Raw genomic sequence first — 22,904 nt, forward strand, 5'->3', positions numbered from 1 at the left:
TCCACGAAGGCGAGTTGCACACAATTTTCTTGACCGCGCTCATAAATTGTGAACTTTCTAGAACCTTTTGTTTAAGACAACTCTCAGTGGATCAAGAAGGCAGTATCAAATAATTTCCGTGGCACCAACTAGATTTATTTCACAATTTCAACCTAACAAATAAAATTATTTTCTTCAAGTTGACTTTTCACACATTTTCATTTTGGGCCATCCGCCTTCGTGGGTATTCTAACGTGTTATTTCAGAACCTTGGTCTTTCGGCTCTTTAAGACTGGCATAAGGTTCACGATATTCTCATAATCAAAGGTCTCTGTCAAGACTGTAAACTTTGGGCTTACCTTGGTTTCTGTTTGAATTCATTTGCTCATCAACTGACTCGCTATAATCCACGAGTTTAGTGGTATGGTTTGTAACGCTGCATAAAAAACCGGTCGAATCCGATATTTTGAATTTTTGTATAGGAATTCACATTTAAACGTTGATATATCCGTTGTTTTTTGAAGAATAAGAGCCAGATTATGCTAAGTTTGCATCTTTTAATGAGTTTTATCGATAAATTTATACTCAGCATTTCACACAAATGAGTATGCCAATCGATAAAACTCCATAAAAGATGCAATCGTAGTAAAATCTGGCTCTTAATCTTTAAAAACAACGGGGATATCAACGCTTAAATGCGAATTCCCATACACGAATTCCGAATTCAAAATATCGGACTCGCGCTACAACGCTACAAGCCATACCACTAAACGCGTGGATTCAAATTCTGAAGCGCAATTTTGGCGTTAATAAAAAGTTGTAACTGCACACGCTCGAACCAAAAATGCATAAATAAATAACTTGCAAACAAGTATAAATAGAAAAGATCGAATCGAGTCGATATAATATTTCGTATAATCCATTTATGTCCTCTCAATTTTCATTCAAGAAGTTACAACATATCAATACAATACATTTCTAGAGCACAAAATGATGATTTCTTAAATAGTTATTGACCTCGTTTCCGGCTCTAATCAGCTAATTCCACATAAGAACCTTAATTTTGTTGTCTAATGTATATTCTGTTAAGAACAACTTATTTTGGAGTGTTAGGGTCAGGGTTCTTAACATCAAATTTTACATGACTTCTTCGATATTGTGAAGATGAATGGCAATGAAAAAGCAATTATGAAAAGCAAAACCATAAACAAGTTTTGACAAAGCTAAGTGAAGCAAAACGACATCGACGCTAATTCAGTTTAAATGCAAACGTCTTTTGTATTGATGACGAAGCCGCTTAACCAGTAACTGGTATACTAATTAGAGACGTCTTCAATCTTAAACATAAAAGTAATTACAAAATATCGCTCTCCCTCTCTGCGTTTCTCGGATGTTATTCAGTCTTTTATGCACTTTTAAACGTCATTTTAGTTTTAATATTGAGTAGCGTGTCGAGATCGTGAAAATCTGGTTGTGCCAGTGCAAAAGAGAATAAAATACGTTGGCAACAGTTTGTTGACATTATCACCACGAAGAAGCTATAAAATTTAATTGGTTGTTGTTGTTATTGTGGGCTTGGGTGAAGATATTTTTTTTGTGGTTTTGAAATGTGTTTTTGAATAAAATTCTAATTGATTTATATCAGACTCTGACGGTTGAATATTGCGTTGCAAACATTTTGTTATGATCGGATTTTCACTTAATTAGTAAAATCAAATAACCGAAGAGTTTTTGATTTTTGACAAAAATCATGAAACGGTTCATTCCATTGATAGTGTCGCTGATGGTTGCTAGCGCGTCTGCAGGTGAATATTAAAAATAACATTGATATAAGCATGTGACCGAGAACCGGACTTTAAGGTCAAAATTTACACTTATATATACAGTTCTTAACAGCAATTTACTAAAACTAAAATTCTAAATAGTTAAAATCTTGCTGAGCCGTTATATATAAGTATTTATTGCTGGAATGTGTCTCTATAAAATACAGCCTACACAAATACTCACAAAAGTTGTGCAAGTTACAAGTTGTGTAAACGATTAACAACTACTGTGCGCGAACTGAACCCTTTATCAATAAAATATGCGGCAAAAAAGGCTTGAAAACTCACGCGACGACAAACTATAAAGTGTATAAACACTGAAGGTGAAGCCTCAGGAGATCATAAAAAGGGACAACACATAAAGGGCATAGAAGTGATGACAGATGGCGTTGTGGGGCGCAAACAACATCAGTTTTTATCATTTCTCTGATAGAGATTTTCTCGAAATTTTTGAATTTTCATTACGGCAAGCATCTCCAACTACCTATTTCGATCCAAGGGGTTAATTCACGCCATAAGTGCGCCAAAAATTTAAATATTTTCAACTGACAGTTGCACAAAATAACGCTGACGTCATATAACAAATATCAAAAACTAAGCGTTAAAATCACTTCCTATGCGGTATGTTTTGAAATTGAAGGCGCACTTACGGCGTGAATGTCATTTAGTTTATTGCAATACATTTTAGACCTCTCATTATCAAAACTAATTTCTCGTCTCTGTTGATAACACTTTTTTGGTTTCTTTTCATAACAGCGACCTGCTCCCGTTATGAATGGAAATGTGCAGATGGCCGTCAATGCATCAAAACCGACGAACTTTGGTGCGTCATCATTATTTCAATATTAATGTCTGAGCATTCACATAAACCACTTTACTTTCTGTTATTAGCGACGGACAAACAAATTGTGATGACAATTCCGATGAGACGGCCCAAGCATGCATAGGCATTCGTTGCCCAAGCTATGCGTTCAGGTGTGCGTATGGAGCGTGTGTGGACAGTGACAGCGAATGTAATGGAGTCAAAGATTGTGCCGATAATTCGGATGAGCTTTCACTGAAATGTCCGGGAGTTTTGGAAAGTTATGATTTGAAAGGTGACTGCAAGGTCGGCAATTTCAAATGTAAAACAAGTGGCGAATGCATTCCGGATGATAAAGTGTGTGACGGTAGAGAGGACTGCACAGATAGGAGTGATGAAACGGTGGAACGTTGCTCAGCCTATTATTGTCCTTCGTACGGTTTTCGTTGCGGATACGGAGGATGCATAGATGGAGCTAGTAAATGCGGTAGGGATATTTTTTGACGTAGACAAAAGCTCGAATTGACAATACAAATTTCGTTTATCAGATGGAACAGTTGATTGTGCGGATAATTCCGATGAAAGTTCGACTCTGTGTGGATATTCCACGTCTGTTCCCCCAACGAGTAGACCAACAAGCCGGCCCGCCACTACAGCTCGTCCGGCAGATGAAGGATTTTGCTCCATTCCGGACGACCTTCCAAGCAATGTACAAGCTTTTTACGAAGCTGATCAAACGCATGAACTCCCCAAAGGCTCGTCTGCTGCCCCATTCAGCAACATAGTTTATAAATGCAAATCAAAGTACGTACTGCAAGGCAGTACCAACAACTTTTGCTTAAATGGCCAGTGGAGCAATAATCACCCGGAGTGTCGAAAATACTGTTCACCTTTGCCATTGTCGGGGGTTACTATCAAAGCGTCGTGTGAAATTTTCGGCGAGACCATTTCATGTCAACAACAACATCGGCCTCAGACTATAGCCCGTATAACCTGTGCAGTTGGCTATCGCAAACCCGTTGATCGAACTGTTATTGATGTGCTTCGTTGTGACGACGAAGGAGAATGGGACTATCATGCATTCCGGTGTGAACAGATATGTGGACTAGAAGGTAAGAGCTGGACTTCATTAAATCGATTTTCTTTTTGCTTCCAATTTCGATGTTTTGTTTTAACAGCGCCAGAAGTGGTTCCATATATTGTCGGTGGTGAAAGAGTAAACATTACTAAAGTTCCATGGCACACTGGAATCTTCACAGATATTTCCAGCAGATCGACTTTCAGTCAAATCTGTGGCGGCACAATAATCAACGCAAAATTGGTAATCAGTGCAGCACATTGCTTTTGGGACGCAATGGAGAATCGTCTCTACGAGGCATCGAATTTCAAAGTTGGCGCTGGAAAGTATTATCGTGATTTCTATGCCACTGAGCCGACGAAGCCACAACTGATCGATGTCGCTCAGATTATCGCTAAACAGGAATACAATGACTATGCCGGTTATTATGCTCTCGACATCGCCCTTCTGATATTGGTCGATCACTTTGAATTCAATTCGTACATCAAACCGATATGTTTGGAGACGAATCTAAATTTCAACGAAAAATCTGTGCAGCCTGGCCTGGTTGGAAAAGTGGCCGGCTGGGGACTGGAAGAGTCGGGCGGAAAAAGTAGTCCTGAACTGAAATACATTGACCTGCCGGCAATTGAATACAATGAATGTAAACAGAAATTGTCGGCTGAATTACAATTATTTATAACGGGCGATAAATTTTGCGCTGGCTACACTACAGGACAAGCGGTTTGTCGCGGTGATAGTGGCGGAGGTAAATTAAATTCACTTTTTCTTTGCAAAAATCGAATAAGCTCACGCCCAATCCCTGGCTTTTAGGTCTCGTTTTCCCGAAGGAAGTCGGCAGCAGCACAGTGTACTTTTTAAGAGGAATAGTCAGCACTGGCGGAAATAAGGGAGGTAGTTGTGATAATGACAAATACACATTGTTTACGAATGTTCAGTACCACATCGAAATGGTGCAGTACTATGAGACTCAAAATAGGCCGAAATAAATTATTTAAACGATCGAATACGATGCCTTCGAAATGCGTGATGGCTTCATGTTGCCAGTAATAAAATAAAATCCTATGTCGACCCAGAGTCGACATACTTACATAGCACTGAACCGTGAATTACGTGGAATCTATAGAAAATGGTTGAAAATATTCGAATTGTTATACGATCATTAACCCCGAACAACCCGAACAGGTTTGTAAAACTTTCTTTGCTTGTTTGATTGACTGATTTTATTAATCAATTCCGGCGATTGTTACAAAAATATCATAAAACTGAATTGCTTTCTCATGTCTTGCATTTGGTATAAAGGTGCCAAAATAACGCGCATTTTTAAACTATATGTGAACTTGCACGATTTCGTTACACAAATTTTTGTAAAAGAAGACATTAGGTTGATGTCAGGGTAAGATAATATTCGTAGCATTGACTTTACGAGATTGTGAAAATTCGATTTCGAAAATTTGATATTTTCTCTCTTCCAAGTACCAGATTCCTCGACACCTTTACATTTTCCAACGATCGTAAAAGTCATAGTGTTTGCTGTAAAAGGCGTTGAAACGATTCCTTGCTTATATCTTGAACGCAAATGATCCCAGTCATTTAATTTTTTTATAAAAACAACTACTACGAAATCACTGAAAAAAAAATCTTTTCGGAATATCTCCTAGATTATTACTCCGACACTTTCCATTAACGAACTTCATTCATTTCCTTGACGAATAAAAAAAAAGGTTTTGGAAATCTGTTGAGAATTAGTCAAGTTATCGTGTTGTAGCCTATCTTCGAACTAAACCTCAGGACTTTTATTCCTCATCGATGAAAAAAAAAAGTTTTTGGAAATCCGTTGAAAATTACTCAAGTTATCGAGTTAGGAATGAACAAATGAACAAATGTATGAAAGTTGCCTCTCTAAGGTTTTTATGCGGTAGAAAGTGTGACAAACATTTTCATGTACTTAAGGTTTTTGGTCATACGGTAGCACACATAATCCCCTAGTCCAACAACATCCACATCCACAGCAAAATATACCGTTCAGTTCAATAACATCCAGTTCAATTCCATACAGTCTAAGAATATCCACAATCAATTTTCATCCAGTCATGTAATATCCAGTTCAATTTCATCCAGTCCAATAATATCCAGCCATTTCAGAGATATTTTTCATTATACAAAATGATTCTCTTTATACAAAATGAGTGGATTTAATTGGACTCGATGAAAATGGACAGTGGATATTGTTGGACTGGATGGTGTTGGACTGTTGGATGTTGGATTATTCATGTCACCGAAAACTTCAGAGCAAACGACCAGCTGAAGCTGAAACAAAAAAGTGGAATCTCGATGTTGAATCTAATCCTTCTTTGAAATTTTCAACTTGAAAGTAACTTGTATGGACTATAAAAGTTACACAACGCATTGTGAAAAACGTTGTGGAAACAAATACTTACTTTTACTATTGCTGTCAACAGCAGGTGAACAGCCGCGTCTAAAAGTTAGTAATTTTAACAATTTTTTTCAATTAAAGTAAATGATTTTATTATCAAAATTTCCGCATATCAACATCCACGTTCCTCAAGAAACGTAACATTTGATCCCCATTTTTTTTTTGTTTAATACAATTTCACTATTTTACACTAAAAGATTAGGAATAATGGCAAGCTGTTTTCAGAGAGGGGTTTTTTTTACATAAAAATTGAAAGTTTTCCTAAACACTAAAGCATATAAATAAAGGAGAGCTGTACATTCAAAATGGATTGTCAAATCAACTCGGTTGAGCGTTGAGCCGATTGAAAATCAATACTTAAAGTAACTTAAAGAAAAATTGAAAATTTACAACTTACGTACAATAAGTCGAGGCATATTCAACAACTTGCTTTTTATCGACGTGAAACTTTATACTAAACAAAGGAAAATCTTCTATGGTGCGTCTAGGGTGCAACGATTTTTTCTTATAAAAACTTGATGCAAGGAATAAGATTTACGCGACAGCCTAACTTAATTCCTAAAAATTATTGAAAAATTCCCTAAAATTCTTAAACTCTGGAATTCTTAAATTTAGGAGGTTTTAGCACTTTTTAGGAATTAAATCACTGAAAATAGACCCACCTGACGGTGAAACACAGCCGCTGAACAGCGAAACGGTGGCTGGAGTTTAAGCACCATTTCCAAACGCTACACGAAATTTTCAGCGGCTGTACGAATTGAATTTTAGATCAAATTATTTGGACAAAGAAAGTGGCGCTGTTTCACTCTTTAGACGCATACCGGTTAGAATGATTTTTTGTTTTTGCTTTAGCATAACACATTTCACGTCCAATTTGTTGAAAAAACCAGGACTCATTGCATACGGTCGACAATTTCAACTTATTTCTTTAGGCCATAATCGTGATAGTGGTGGTATTGTATGTTCGGCACTGACAAATCTTTCCATTGAGATAGGTCAACAACTGGTATTTCCGCACAAGATACCAATTCGTTCCTGAAATGAAATGAACTCTTTGAATTTGAACGCTTTTGCTGTGCTGGAAATCAGAGCCTACGTTTTGGAAACTCGTAAAAATGCTTTCGGTTGAATTGATCCAATATGATTGCTGTTGTCACATATCAAACGAGCAATGCTAGCCTTTCGAATCTCGGACAATTGACCTGCAACAATTTTAAGTTTATGTTTTCAAATTTCGAATGATTTACGTAACTCATTCCGAACTCACTTCTCGAGAAAGCAACGTCTTTGTCGCCTTCTTCATAGAAATATCTATCTCCCACTCGAGTTCTGAAGAATTGTTCCGTCAAAATACATAAGAAAGTTGGACCAGCCAAAGCACCTTCCACATGGGATTCCAATGAGCCACCAACAGTCAAATCAACATCTTCGATTGTATTGTAGAGAGTCTGCAATTTGGAAACATGTTCCGGCGATATGAGATCCAAGAAATCGTTCCAGTCGTGAGCACGACGTAGACCGCAAAATTCTCTGAAATCGTTGTAACTGGCCAGACCATGGTCACGATTTCGTTGAATATCAATGGCGCGTAAGTCTCCGCCAAATGGTCGATTGCCACGGAACAAGAAATGTTTAATTTCAGCGTCGTAATTGTTGTCAGTCAATTCTTGCGGTTGGGTTGCATGTCCTAAGCGAAACAATTTTAATAGCCATAAAACTTCTGCGCTTAGAAGATTATCAATCACAGCACTAACCTCGAGTCAATGAATCGTAATTATCATTAGCCTCGATAATAGCAGGACGATTGAACCAATCACTAAGTCGAAGGGCTCCGGTGCTCGATCGAATTTCGGATATCAAGCTGAAAAGGTCGGAATAGAAATCTCATTTAACAGTTCGCAAGACTAAACAAAAATATTCACGTACTCTAGTCGACCCTCGATTTGAGAATGGAAATAGCGGAAGGCAGCTGTTGCATGTGCATTCAATACAGATGGATCAATGGTGGGATCATAATCATTCACATAACTGCCGGGCTTCGTTTTGTAGATCAATCGATTTTTCAACATATTTTCAGCGCCTTCAAACGATTATCGAGGTTGACTCAAAATTTTAAGATTTTTAGATGTTTCTGTCTTACCCAAAAATATTGGCAACCATTCGTAGTAACTGATGTGTTGATACTGGGCAGTGTTAATTCGTCTAGCCTCCTGGAATGTCAACTCATCATCCCAATGCGGATTCAAATGTTGCAACACATCGGCTATACGGTTATGTTCTCGCAATAAAATGATCTGTAAAATAGCTAGGCCCGGATTCTGATTCGTTCGCACGTCTCCAGTCATATACTTGAAACGAAAATGTCATTCAAACCACTGGCTCGTCTTCGAAAATATATTTTTCGCTTACGCAAATCTCATCACTGGATTGAACATCACAAGTGGCTGTCGCATTCCTTGCTTGTGGTGGCCATTCATACCCATCACGTTCAACAACGACCATACGGCCGCCTTGGAAGGCTCGAATAGGTTGATTCTGTTGTTCACTATTACCATACACCAACGACAAATCCAAATATGCCGTTACCACAGTCAACTGCTCAGCTTGGATGTGAGCTTTCGGACAGTTTTGATCTTGATCGGTTAATGTTCGCACAAAATTCATACATTCGGTTTGTGTCTGAGAGTGGGCCGGATCATTTTTCGGGACAATTAGCGGATAGCATGTTTTGTGCGCGTTGGTCTTAGCGATGAGTTTGCCATCATCGGTACAGCAACGTGTTGCATGTTTTTCTACAGATCATTGATTTGAGCGAAATGAAATTGAATTTAAGAGAAAATTGCAAAATTACTTGACTGTGTCGAACCGGCCAACATGCTCATGTCGTGGGTCATGATCTGACCCCATTGCATGTTGAACAATGTGTACTGTGGATCTGGGACATCTTGTTCGTCAAAAATGACAAGCGATACAAGTCGAGCAGCAGGTAGCTCCTCACCAGTCAGCGAAACAGATGGTGACGATACTCCATCTCCGTACTTCGGTGATATCAGCCGACCATATCTGGTAACAATATATATAGTGAGTTTGTGGTGGTGCATTTTGAAGGATTTCCTAATCAGATTTACCTGGTATTAGCAGCACCCAACAGTGGATTTCGCAAATTGTTACACGTGCCATCCAATGTTCGATATCTTGATTTAGCACAGGATGCCGGTTCGGCGGCACATGTAATACCTGCAGCGCTACCACTAAAATAAGCTGGACGAATTGGTCCGTACAAGTGTTGAGCTTGGGGATATGGTCTGGAATTGTAAATGCAAGAAAATAAACTAACAGCAAGATACATAACAGTTGAACGTTCTTAAGAGTGAATTCACCAAAACTTCGAACAGTCGGGATTCAAGCCGACGGCAATCCAATCGAGCTATGGCTCAAATGAATCGTCGTTCAATTCTGAGAATATCGTGGAACAACTTTTTTCCTGAAATTTTTTTGTTGGGCTGTCCACGATGATTAACAAAAATAAAGTTTTTCTGAAGGTTACCCAAAAAATGACTTCTGATCCGGACCTAAAAGGAGTTCAAAACCGCTTTGCCTAGTCTTCGGCTAGATCCTTCCCGTAGTCATGTGAAAATAGTGGCATTTACCACACATTTTCAAGATTCTTCAGAAAGTGATGAAACAGAGCTGTTGCCTACCGGCGTTTTTTTGATTTTTTATCGATAAACGACGTTATTCTGAGCAAAAAATTGTTCTACGACATGTCTCTAAAATTTCAATTTTTTTTACAAAGCTGCTTCAGGTGTATTTTTGGTGCAATTTGGTACATCAAATACACTTTGTAAAAAAAAAAAAATTGAGAACAATTTTTTGCTAGCCAAAGACTAAGCAAAGCGGTTTTGAACTCCTTTTAGGTCCTGGCACTCGAATCAGAAGTCATTTTTTGGGTAGCCTTCAGAAATAGTTATTTGTGTATCTGTTTTGGACGATTGTTTTTAGGCAATTTTGCGAGTTGTAGCCCGAACGAAGTGAGACATCCACAAGAACAGATATTTTTAACGGTCAAAAATCTACTTACTTTGGTCTCTGCAGTGGTATTATACCAACATAAAAAACTGAATTTATATGAAAAATTCTAACTACTGCGTCGAATAGACCACCTATTTTAATTCTGATCTTGTGCCTGTTTTGGAATGCGTTGGTGTATCAATTTGGATTATTTTTTGACTAATATGAAAACTCGAAAAATAACCTGACATTGTTGTGTCCCATGGATGGAGAGACTGTTACACAAATCATATAAATTTCGAAAGAAACGGATGGATACAGACTCTCACGGTTATAAAGTTTGTCACTAATGTAACCTACAATTTTCTAACCAATTTTGTTACAATTCTGAAGAAACTTTCATCATTAGCAGTGGTAAAATGTGTGTAATTTGTCACTTAAAACTTGAACGAATCGGGGATTCGGTGCATTATCTTCAGCATTTCCGTTTTATTATTTCGGCACAAAGTCTTGTTAAATTGCGAAGCTAATTTTCTTTGAATAAAGTTTTTCATGGTGAATTTACCAGGTGAATTATGGATATTAATTATCGCTTTTGAATCAAATCTTTGCAATGATCAGACCATGGTATAGAAGATGGAATGTATTATGGTTTATCTTTATTTCTTGAATTTTTATTTTAAATGTCGCAAGCTGAAAAAATATTTTCGTAAAACTTGTTTTCTTTATTCATGCTGAAGAACGGGCAATACCAAGTTATTCAGATCAGTTTTCTCAGAGTAATTTTGCAAAAGATCAAGCAAAGTAGACTCTTACCAAAGCACCTAGCAGGGTAATAGAGGTTTTTACACGTCAAATAGAGTAGTATTTTGATACCAATAATACCATTAGCAGCCTTAATGATAATTTTGCAATGACATTATGAAAAAAAGGTATGGAAATATTCGCATACTTCGATTAAAGTACTACTTTACTTTTTTCTATTACACTGCTAGATGCTTTGCTCTTACTAATCTCTTTTAAGAGTGATATCGCCAAAACTTGAACCAATTTGAAAACAATGGTTCGGCGATCCAGGCAAGCTATAGCTCGTTTGAATCGTCTTTCAATTCTAAGAAATAGGGATCTTTTACTTTTTCGGTTAGTTTCCCATTTTCGGGGTGAACACGTGAAACGTGATAGCATGTCAAGGGGTGGTGAAAACAGTTTTTTTGTCATAGCTCAAGATAGACATGTTTCTAAAAATTGAAAATTTGTAGGAATATAGGCCTTTGACAGTCCTTCATAAAGAGTATAATCATCGGTATGGGCCGCCACCCGTTCTGATAAGTCCAGACTCAAAATATGGTCAATGTTTGGACAGTCCTACTGGCTTGCAACAGAATTTATCCGCGGAACTGACTATAGGGTTTTGTAGCTGGACTTACCCTCTTTCGTTCCACATATAATAAACCTTAGATAAATTCTGTTGCAAGCCATAAAGTAAGTCGAAGTAAACTGTCGCTCCAGGAGACCCATATTTTTCAGTGTTTTCAACTTGTTTTTGGTCTAAAATGAAATGAAATAAACTAAATCAAAATTGGCTCTAGGACTTATTAACCCCGGACAAAATAACTCCGGACAAAATAACCCGGACAAAATAACCCCGGTCAAAATAACCCCGATCAGGTCAGGACAAAATAACCCCTGGACTAAATGATGACGACATTGAAGGGGGGATACTCCCCCCTTCACCCCCCTCTGCGGGGGCTGCCGCCCCTCGACCCCGCTTTTTTATTTTTTTTTTATTTTCCACGGCCTGCGGCGCAGCATATAATCTATTAAATTATATCAATTATATACTTGAGTATATTCGAACATATCGACTATATACTCAAGTACATTCTAATATATCGACTATTAATTTGAATATATTGACTCTATACTCGAATATGTCTACTATCATCGAATATATGGACTACAACTATGTACTCGACTATATTCGAATATGTTGACTATATACTAGACTATCGTCGAATATGTCGACTAAGAACTAGACTATACTCGAATATATCGACTACATACTAGACTATCATCGAACATATCGACTATATACTCGATTTCATTCGAATATACCGACTATATTCGCATATATCAAATATAAACGACTATATTCGAATATATCAACTAAGTACTCCACTCCACTATATTCAAATATATCGACTAAGAACTAGACTATATTCGAATATATCGACTACATACTAGACTATCATCGAACATATCGACTATATACCCGATTACATTCGAATATACCGACTATATTCGCATATATCAAATATAAACGACTATGTTCGAATATATCAACTAAGTACTCCACTCCACTATATTCAAATATATCGACTAAGATCTAGACTATATTCGAATATATCGACTACGTACTAGACTATCATCGAACATATCGACTATATACCCGATTACATTCGAATATACCGACTATATTCGCATATATCAAATATAAACGACTATATTCGAATATGTCAACTAAGTACTCCACTCCACTATATTCGAATATATCGACTAAGAACTAGACTATATTCGAATATATCGACTACATACTAGTATGTATGTATCGCCTATATTCGCATATAGCAAACATGATCGATTATATTCGAATATATCGACTATATTCGCATATATCAAATATATTCGACAAGATACTCGAATATATTCGAATACATCCACTATGTACTCGACTATATTCGAACATATCGACCATGTACTCATGAATATTCGAATATATTGAGTGTATTGAAAATATTCGAGTAACTATATCGTTTTTTTTATTTGGGAGTTATTCTGTCCGGAGTTATTTTGTCCGGGTTATTTTGTCCGGGGTTATTTTGTCCAGGGGACATTATGTCCGGATTTATTTCGTCCGGGGTTATTTTGTCCGAACGCCATCAAAATTACATGTTCAGTTCGAAATTGTCCTAAACCGAGCGATCATTGGTCTTGAAAATGTTGTTTTCCTCCTACTTCGTAGTAGGTGGAAAACCTCATTTCTTTGACTTCACAAAATGAATAGAAACTCAATTGCTTGCTACGAATATAGGTTTATAGTAAAGCAGAGATGCGCACTGTCCATTTACATATAAAAAAACTTGATTTTACACACATTTCCATATTGGGGAATGGTTGTGACCTCTTGTGAAGCACAAATTACATCTTGAGTGACCAAAGTGATAGTTGACTACCAAAGTGATAGTTGACTACCAAAGTGATAGTTGACTACCAAAGTGATAGTTGACTACCAAAGTGATGGTTGACTACCAAAGTGATAGTTGACTACCAAAGTGATAGTTGACTACCAAAGTGATAGTTGACTACCAAAGTGATAGTTGACTACCAAAGTGATAGTTGACTACCAAAGTGATAGTTGACTACCAAAGTGATAGTTGACTACCAAAGTGATAGTTGACTACCAAAGTGATAGTTGACTACCAAAGTGATAGTTGACTACCAAAGTGATAGTTGACTACCAAAGTTATAGTTGACTACCAAAGTTGTACGGTAGTTGACTACCAAAGTGGTACGGTAGTAAACTGAAATTGAAAAAAGACATCACTAAGAATCATCCGGTCTATTCTTGTTTGATATTTTGTAAGAAAAACGTCCGAAATTCGAAAGGATAAAAAATTGCGTTTTGCCTGTATGATGTTGACTACACTACACACTTGGAAGCGGATTCCTTGCGGATTCCGTTCCACACGCAATATAAATTTAAATATTAAATTATAATCGAAAACAAAATGCTTTGTATGTCGCTTAGAGTAGAAAAATGTTTTTTTTTTAATGAACTAACCGATTGCGATTACCTTAAATGTTGATACATCTTGTGACACTCTGTCTACGTCAAAATATCAATATGCAATTAAATGTACTATTGATTAGGTAAGTCACTCAACAAAGAACCATTTTATTTAATGTAACAAAAATATTATTTAATTGAATGGTGCGATCGTATAACCTAAAAAGAGGCCGACATAAACAACTCACTCATTTATCAGTAACATGGTTTAGTTACGTTATTTTAACACCAAATTAATGATTTTTAATTTTTTTTGTTATTTAACCAAACCTTCAGGGCAAAAGGCATTGGTTATTGGTATACCAAACGATTATTTTTTTCAAGTTGCCAAATGATTGATCAAGCAAATATGAAGTAATTAATTTCAAAAAAAGGAAAGGACACTTTTTCTTATTTTCTGTTGATATATTTTTTGTTATTTCTTCTCTTTTCGAAATGATATATTTTTGCCACTAGACATTCGATTGTAAAATTTGTCAACAAAGGCTATGCCAAATTAAAATTCTCGTTTTGCTTTTTTTCTTCGTTTTATTGAACGCCTGATCTGCATAACACTTTTTGTGCTGCTTGTGCAGTAATGCAGAATACATTTGTGACAAATCAAACGAGCAAAAACTTTTTTTTTATTTACTTTACGTCGAAGCAATGTGTTATTGAAGAAATTCAATAATTTCAAGACCAAATATCTTGATTTTTTTCCGCAATTTTATACAAATTGGACCGTTCAATTTTATCACTTTTACTCGGACTTGACCTCAATCAACAGTGCACAGACTGGGCGATTAGTTTTTTGTTTTTATTAAATCTTTATTTTATTAATATTTTCTTTATCAATAGCTGTAATCAAATTTTATAACAACTATACGAAGAATCGTTAGAATGTCGATTAATTGATGGATGATAATTAAAGACCAATTATTTTGTTGGAACGCTCATCCTTCATATTACATTTTTCCATCACATTCATCAAGTCAGTACCGATTTCGACTTTATAAAGGAATTCAAAATATTGGTAGATGGAAAATTATATTGTGGCAAACCGGGAAAAAAAAATCTCTCGAGTAAATACCATTTCCCGTTAAATTAAATACAAAGTCCAACATTAGAAATTATTTTTCAAAAAAAAAAATATCTTACGCATAATATTGACTGTGTGCGTCTGGAGTTCCGCCATATTTCCGAGCTGGTGCCGGCTCGGAATAGTGCGAATGGCTGACGAAAGGACTGTTGTACGAGGAATGGTGTTGTGGTTCATGATGATGCACGAAACTGTATGATTCAACTGCTATGGCTCCACTCAAAGTATTTATAATTGCCGTAGCAATTAATAAATACCTGGTCATCTGTAATGAAAAAGAGAGAGAGAACAAAGTTATTGCAAAGGTATATAGGATATAGTTGAGATCTGTTTGGAGTGTCACTGAAGCAACCCCATATCACTCAGCTTGATAATGTTGGTGAGCTGAGCAATAATCAAATAATTCAAAATTATTAAAATTTCATGTCATTCTCTTTCGAAACGATTGGATCCATGGGTCCTGATGAACACACTTCAAGCAAAAGTGATCATAATTGACAGCTGCCAAACGGAGTACCATATTGTATAAAATTGTTTTTACAGTGTGTCACAGTTGTGAGACCCACTGTCAAGTTTAGGTACCCTATTTAAAGTACCACTCATGCTTGAAGTGCGTTGGTCCCGATATGAAATATTTTTTTAATCAGTTAGGAAAATTAATGAGGATGGAGTGCCTGAAGTGTTGAGATATGTGAATTATTTCTTGCAAAGAATCTCAATTGTATACAACGTGTGTTTTTGGAACTTTGATAGATTCAAAAGGAGATAAATGTGAAGTAGTTATTTGTTCACCGAGGGAGAAAAATTTGAAATTTCATTTCGAGGGTGTTGTCTCAGAGAAAATACGATTTTTTATTTTTTTCCCCAAGTTGAACCCAACGCTTTTCACAACAGCGGCTCAGGTTTAACTGAGGTAAGAAATAGTTGTTTCTGCAACAAGTTGCGAAATCGGGTTGTTTTTGTCAATAGTTATCAAACGAGCGAAGCGAGATTCATAAAAATTCCTCCTTTTTATCGATCAATTTATTGGTTTCTGCATGTACTTCAACCAGTAAAGTCTCCAGTGGAACAGTGAAAAAGACCATTCTCATACGTCACTAAAAGAGTTCAATTTTCGAAGCTAATTTTCAGAAATTACTATTTTCTCGCCGTCGTTGTGAAAATAGATGTAATAGATCATTGTCAATGTCGTTTGAGATGTCAAATGAGCTGTCATTTTCACAAAGCTAACCAAAATGTTACAAAAATTTATATGGAGCTGTCATTGTTTGAGGTTAGCTTTGTGAAATTGACAACTCATTTGACACTATTTTGAGAGAAGAACAGTTATTTGACACTGATCTATTAAAAACAAGAAAAAATGAAAAGAAAAGTTAATGACAATCATATGACAATTTCAGCTTTCTTTACAGTATACAACCAAAGTTGAGACATTTTTTTTACATAAATATGCAGTTATTAGCTAACAAAATAATAGCGTCCGTCACTACGGAAAGCAAAGTTTGCGCATTCAAATTTTAATTTTAAAGTCATAAATACATAATGATAACAATATGCATGCGCATTATGTAGCTAAAAGAGTGAGTATTATTGCTGTGTATTATTAAAATGTAAAGTAGTTTTCCAGAAATTAAAATCTTATTCAATCGAAATGAAAAAAGCGCAGAAAAATGAATGAACTGTGAACAGGTATAAATATTTATTTTTTATTTCGAACAAAGTTATAAAAAAGAACATGAAGTTGGTCTGTTGCAACCGAATTGTTTTTTTCTTCAGACTGCATTTTATGCGACTTTGGTGCATTATTCAATAATAATTTAATAAATTGTACATAATTTAGCGAACATTAACTTAATATAAAAAAAGAGAAATATTTTAAGATTGTGTTACGTTTTAATTTAGATAAAGCGAAAGAAAAAGAATTATGTTTTTATTATAATTTAACCTTAAATGGCATTAGACATGATACATACGTTGGTGTTGAATTTTATTTGCAGATTAAATGCATTATAATAACATGACACAAAGGTAACATGACAGAGTTTAGCAACGGATGCAATTGAAGAAAAAACCCATACCGGCGCTGTGTTGCTAAATAAAAATTTAATTAATTTGGATTTTGTGGTTGGGTTTTTTTTCTTGATTTTTTTTTATGTTTAATATGAGGTGCAATCATTGATTTTCGTGTGAACTAAAGTTCTCCATATTATTATAGAATTCTCATTAATACGCCGTGGTTTACAGCTTTTTTAAGATTACGAAACGAGCAAATTTAAAGAAAATAAAATGTGAGTCAAAAGTTAATTGAACGAAACATGCGGCCGATTATTATTTAGCTGAAAGCGATATCTGGTGTATGTGTGCCGATAACGTGTTATGCCTTTTAGAGAAGTGTACTGATTGATTGTCAAATGGCAATCATTCTATACGGTGGACGATTGATAACGCGGAATGCTGTTCAATTTTAATTGTAATTAATTAACATTTATATCGCTCGAAATGTCTGCGGAGAAAATGGTCTGAGAAAAAAATAATTGAATTTATTGTATTGAATATGGGAAGTGTAATAAATTCGAATCGAGGGGGAAACTACGTTGGTAAATATGGGGAAATTTGCTATATTTGATATTTGTGACCAATAGAAGGAAATAGTACGCTAATGGATGAGTTAATAGACGCCTATGGAAGTATATGGGACATAGTTTGCTCCACTCGATTCGGATGCAAGTTCTTGCGCAATTCATGTCACCAACGAATACGACAATTATGAAATCATCATAAATGATCTAAGCGATCAAGAATTATATTTAACAACGGCAGAACAGTAGTACAAAGAATGAGAAGACGAAATTTCTCGATTGGTGCATCAAATCAGTCTATGTTTGTCAAAACACCCGACAAGCTAATCGTTGAAGAACTGGTGGCGAAAATTTACAAATATTTCATTAACCTGTCACATACGGTCGGTCATTCATCTGTTATCGATAATATACAGTAAAATGCATGTTAAAAAATGGAAGTACAAGATTTGAAATCAACAGATAGAAGTAATAGATCAGATAACAGGTTAAAGTGTACGAATACCGATCAACTCAGTTTTGTGCTTTAACGTTTTATGTCCCAGATTTATGTACCAACATTTGTTGTAATGAAATCTATTTTCTCGAATGTTGAATAGAACCACTAGAGTATAAAAGAGTGTAAATAATGGAACTAAGTCGGTCTATAACGATGGCTCTTGGCCGGCCAACATAAAACATAATAATGATTAGCAATGTGAAAGAACTATTAACATTATATCATTTTCATTCTGTTAATGTTTCCAAACGTGATGTGTCAATACCTTGGCTAACTGTGTAATGCATAGGCGCGGCAATTCGATTTATTTAATACAATAATAATTGTAACTTCAGAGTATATTTTCATTTTATCCACACTATGCGGTACCAAGAGGCACTGACCTACGGAACACAATCAGCTTGAGGTGAAGAAATAGCATAGCAGCAATCATGCAAAGTTTGACCTTATTTGAAATCATTATTCACGATCGAATCTTGTACATACACCCGAATCGAAACTTTACTAAAATTAATTTATTGAGCTGCGGTGGTTTTAGTCGGTCGCACAATGAGCGAACACGTCAATTTAGATTTTCTTTGTTAGTTGGATACTTAGTTTACGGATTTGTTTAATTTGATGTAATTTAGATAATCAAACCCAAGAGTGTTACATTGGGTTTGCCCTTTTGGCGTTAATTTACGAATATTAATGTACTGCTGTTGGGTGGTATTGAGTCGTTACTTTGATTCCATTTGCTTTGGATAATTTTTCCGGTACGCAGTAACTGACATCGTTCGAAAACTTTTAATTTTCTGAAAGCTCAGAATTTATTAATTTTAACAGAGTTCACAGCGTCACGATTAGCAAAAAGCTGTGGGTGGTCGAATAAATAAATTTAAAAAAAAATCCGATTACACGAAACAGTGTTTGTCTTTTAATGTTCTCACTCATTAATTCAGCTAGAGCATTTGAATGAAAACGTGATCTAATTTGGATTTTAGTAAATTATTGAGTCACAGCTTCCACCAGCCATAAAATGCTGTAACTGCAATATTTTTATGTGAATTGATTCAGGTTAAGAACCGATTTAATGTAAAATAATAATTAACAATAATTTGGTCTTTTCAACATCTGTTGTAGTGCAGAGCAACAGGTGGTAAGCGGACTTTTTCAAGGAAAAATAACTAAAAAGAAGTTGAAAAAAAGGTTTATTTCAAAAATACGTGTACGTGAACTATACCGGAAGTAAATTATTTTCATTTAGTAGGTGTAGTGATAATAATAAATGTGTTTAATGAATCAGGTTCTGCAAGAAAATCGTCAAGGAGAAATATTGATCCGGTTCAAACTTTTTCCCATACTATGGCAAAGGATATTGTTACAGGAATCTAGTTCCAAGATTCTTACAAAATTCCTTAATATTCCTAATTATGTTGAGAAATTTTAGGAATTAAATTTCTAAAAATTGGCCTTGTATTGAAATAAGACGTCTCATTCTCACCATTTTTCCTCCATAAAAACAATAAGTAGCGGAAAATCCCGATAAAAGTATCGGGAAATATTCGCTCGGTAGAAGCTGTTATAAACCACTGACTCTGAGAACAAACTTGCATTCTTTTGAGGGCAACTGTGTAATTTCTTTTCGATAGTGACGACTTTCGTTAGCGGTTGCGGTTTTTTTTCTGGAAGGTGCGGGAATTCAAAAGAAAAAGACATAAAAAATTGAATTGATTATTCAAATTCGTCAAATTAGTTAATCTTTTCAATGCCCAAAGACGAAGTCGCTGATTGTTTAATTATTACGAATTATTGCGATTTCTTTGGGCATTTACTTGCAAATGTAAAATTGTGTGTGCGTTCACTTCGTTTTGTCAGAAAGTAGCCATAATTGAGGGAGCTATTTTTTATTTTTATTTTTTACTTAAATAAGTTGAAAGGAAAGGAGACGTCTTTTCTTTATCATTTCCCGTTTCTTCCTGTCTATACTGTCCATAGAGATGGTAGTAATATTGCTTTCGGTAAAAAGCTCCTCCAGGTCAGAGCATGTGAATTAATGCACTATTGCTAATATAATTGTCAACTGTTTAGTAATATCTTTTGGTTGAGGCATTGTCGTGAGGCATTATGTCGCAGTGGCCCAAATGAAAAATACGTTTCAGTGGTCGAAATTACTGCAAAATTCACCGATAATTTTTCGATCAATTTTTCAGAAAATTTCGCGAATAGACCTCATCGTATTTGAGCCCATGCCATTGGGATATCTCACGACAATGAATCTAACAAAAAATATATTAAATACTAAACTATTAGCTAATAGTTATTAAATACTAAGCTATTAGCAATACTCAATAGTGCGTTGATTTCCATGCTCTGACCTACTCGTGCTAGATGCTGAAAATTTACCAAAGTCGGTAGATGTCATCTCAAAATGTACATAGCAAAATCCATGTGGAAGATCAAGAAATAAGAACTTTTGTTGCAATTGGTTGAAGATAATTTGAAGGACGTAATAAACCAGATAACTGTACTGATTAAATGATTGTCGTTTAGAATGTGAATATGATCATTTTGTGACAATGTAAAGTGAATTTGAATTAGGCTGAGAATATCTTAGCAGTTTTTCATGAACAGATTGATTTCTAGAACTTAAGCAAACAATAATAATCTTTAATTCCAATTTACCGAGTCATGTAACCAGCGTAAAGAAACAATTTTGAATGTGTTGGAAGGATATAACTATTTAATGACCTTGCTCTTATTCTGTGACTAAAATATACATTTTTTTAAGACCAAGTGACATGTTAAAATTTCAAGAAATGAATTTTCTTTAATCAAATATATAGTTGGACACACACACGCATATTGTCTGATTAAAGCTTGATTGAACAACCTTCACGAAGGAAACAAAAAATCGATCGAATTTTTTTCCAGTTAAAATTGTTTCTTGATAATGACCTTCTACAATTTTCTTTCATTTTTCATGAAGTTGTGTAGCACATTGCAATTTACCTTTAACATGTTTTCGGTTTGCTTAGAACATAAATATTATTCTTGTTTCATGTTAATTGATCTAGCGATTAGATTATGTCACATAAAAATAACCGAATCAGTTACCATGCTGTGTAAAATAGATTCTAACATAAACACTCAATTACACGAAACAGTTCCATGTGTTTTAGCTAACGATTTTTTTTTTCTTACATACCGCGGTAATATTTGGATATATCATGGGAACGACACAAGACGATAATAAATCACCAACGATACATTGTGTAACATTAGCATGTCATATACACCGAGCAAACCCATTAGACATTGTAAAGGCATCGTTAAACCTAATTTAATCCATATCAATCAAAAACTACTACCGGTAAGCATTTTTTGAATAGTTAATAGAGGCACACGCATTGGCCAGTTGGATTCGTTCAATCAATTTAAATTCAATTGAAATTTCCGTCAATATTCAAACGGTGGATTTATTGAGTGAGTTTTGTTGTGCGAAAATTTCTTTTCAAGTTTAAGAAAGTTATTGAGTAATAGCAGCCACTGCTCTGCCAATTACTGTATACATTTTGTTACGTATAGATCTTTGCTCGTTACTTTTGTTTATTAATCGTTTTTGTGTTATGTGATTTTTTGCCCCGTACAATAAAGAATGAATTTGCTGGCTGTAATGGTATAAATAATTGAACTGCTGTCTGCTGGAAATCGAACAGAATCATGATCTGTGAAATGAAGATTTAATTTATGTGCATCTGTAAATATAATTAATAAAAGTCAACAGCTATCGTAACTGGTAATGTCAGTCGTGCTCGGTTTTCATAATTGAATTGTTGCAAAATTAAAATTGAGCAACATAGTATGGTTTCCCATCCCTCACAATGCGAGTATTTAGTTAATTAAAAATTATTTGAATATCATTATCTAAAAGAGTAAAGAACTATAGGAGACGAAGGAGTTACGACAATATCGAAACAGGTCTTTCTCTCACGGCAGAGTAAAATAAACTTTACTCGGTCGTGCTTTCTCTATATCATAATTATCAGCGCTAATCTACTCTGTTTGAAGGAAATCATATTCTAGGTAAGGGCTAACATCTGTTGTCGAAATTGAATTCAGTAATAAACGACCAGCTCTGATCATATAGGTCTTATATTACTTACAAAAAGCACGCTAAAAAAGGAAATAAAAGACTTGAAATCAATCTTTTCAAAAAACTTAATTGAAATGAAGTCATAGATCCGACAGTTGATGTGCCTGCAGTCTGTGTCACAGACTCTGTGAGATGTTAGTGGCATTCACTTTCGATTGAAGTCTATCTGTTCGCCCTAAATAATCTTTACGTGTTACGGCATGTTTCATTTTCATTTACATTGCCTAATCACGTGAAGCATTGTACTTACGAGGTTCCAAGTTGTTATTTGACAAGTGGGGAATACAGCTCTCCCCTTCGGGTCACCCCACTTATCAAATACACAACTTGGAACCTCGGAAGTGATATACTATAAATATGTCATTCGGAAAAGAAAATTTACGATAAGGTAACCGCTTAGAACCTTTTTATATGGACAAACGCAAACGGACCGGGGGAAGATGGTGTCAAAAATGAATATGTACTTCATGGAATGTCTCTGGGGTATCACAGTATATATGAATCTATTCCTTCTGCTGCATGCATTTCATTGAGTTTGTAAAGAAATGCGTCGATTGTAGTAGATTGACTGCTCTTTAGGAACTATTTTTGGGAAAACATTTCTTACACCTTTCCAAACATATTTTGGCAAAATCA

The 22,904-nt window shown here is 35.4% G+C and overlaps 2 protein-coding genes across 2 annotated transcripts in view; one reads left to right on the forward strand and one right to left on the reverse strand.

The window, feature by feature from the left end:
- Window positions 1-1,383: 1,383 nt before the first annotated feature.
- LOC119069549 (modular serine protease-like) lies at window positions 1,384-4,689 on the forward strand. Its single transcript, XM_037173628.1, has 6 exons — window positions 1,384-1,784; window positions 2,559-2,625; window positions 2,694-3,091; window positions 3,153-3,716; window positions 3,783-4,430; window positions 4,496-4,689. Exons 1-6 carry the CDS (start codon window positions 1,730-1,732, stop codon window positions 4,669-4,671), a joined length of 1,908 nt encoding a protein of 635 aa, XP_037029523.1. The 5' UTR covers window positions 1,384-1,729; the 3' UTR covers window positions 4,672-4,689.
- Window positions 4,690-6,189: 1,500 nt separating this feature from the next.
- Window positions 6,190-22,904, reverse strand: part of LOC119069548 (peroxidase) — a 28,999-nt gene continuing 12,284 nt past the window's right edge. Inside the window, exons 2-11 of the mRNA XM_037173627.1 lie at window positions 15,115-15,320; window positions 9,248-9,424; window positions 8,971-9,182; window positions 8,529-8,911; window positions 8,260-8,467; window positions 8,046-8,199; window positions 7,874-7,980; window positions 7,387-7,806; window positions 7,216-7,321; window positions 6,190-7,154 (exon numbers count right to left, since the gene is read on the reverse strand). Of these exons, the coding sequence (XP_037029522.1) occupies window positions 7,040-7,154; window positions 7,216-7,321; window positions 7,387-7,806; window positions 7,874-7,980; window positions 8,046-8,199; window positions 8,260-8,467; window positions 8,529-8,911; window positions 8,971-9,182; window positions 9,248-9,424; window positions 15,115-15,320 (2,088 nt within the window). The 3' untranslated portion in view covers window positions 6,190-7,039. The remainder of the gene's footprint in view (window positions 7,155-7,215; window positions 7,322-7,386; window positions 7,807-7,873; window positions 7,981-8,045; window positions 8,200-8,259; window positions 8,468-8,528; window positions 8,912-8,970; window positions 9,183-9,247; window positions 9,425-15,114; window positions 15,321-22,904) is intronic.

This window comes from Bradysia coprophila, assembly GCF_014529535.1.
Source record: "Bradysia coprophila strain Holo2 chromosome X unlocalized genomic scaffold, BU_Bcop_v1 contig_35, whole genome shotgun sequence".
NCBI classification, from domain to species: Eukaryota; Metazoa; Arthropoda; class Insecta; order Diptera; family Sciaridae; genus Bradysia; species Bradysia coprophila.

What these genes read in the sequence shown, in the direction of transcription:
- LOC119069549 (XM_037173628.1), top strand. Translation starts at nt 1,730, where the DNA reads ATGAAACGGTTCATTCCATTGATAGTGTCGCTGATGGTTGCTAGCGCG. An exon ending in GGTTGCTAGCGCGTCTGCAG is followed by an intron (nt 1,785 to 2,558) that starts GTGAATATTAAA and finishes TTTTCATAACAG; the next exon opens with CGACCTGCTCCCGTTATGAA. An exon ending in AGATGGAGCTAGTAAATGCG is followed by an intron (nt 3,092 to 3,152) that starts GTAGGGATATTT and finishes TTCGTTTATCAG; the next exon opens with ATGGAACAGTTGATTGTGCG.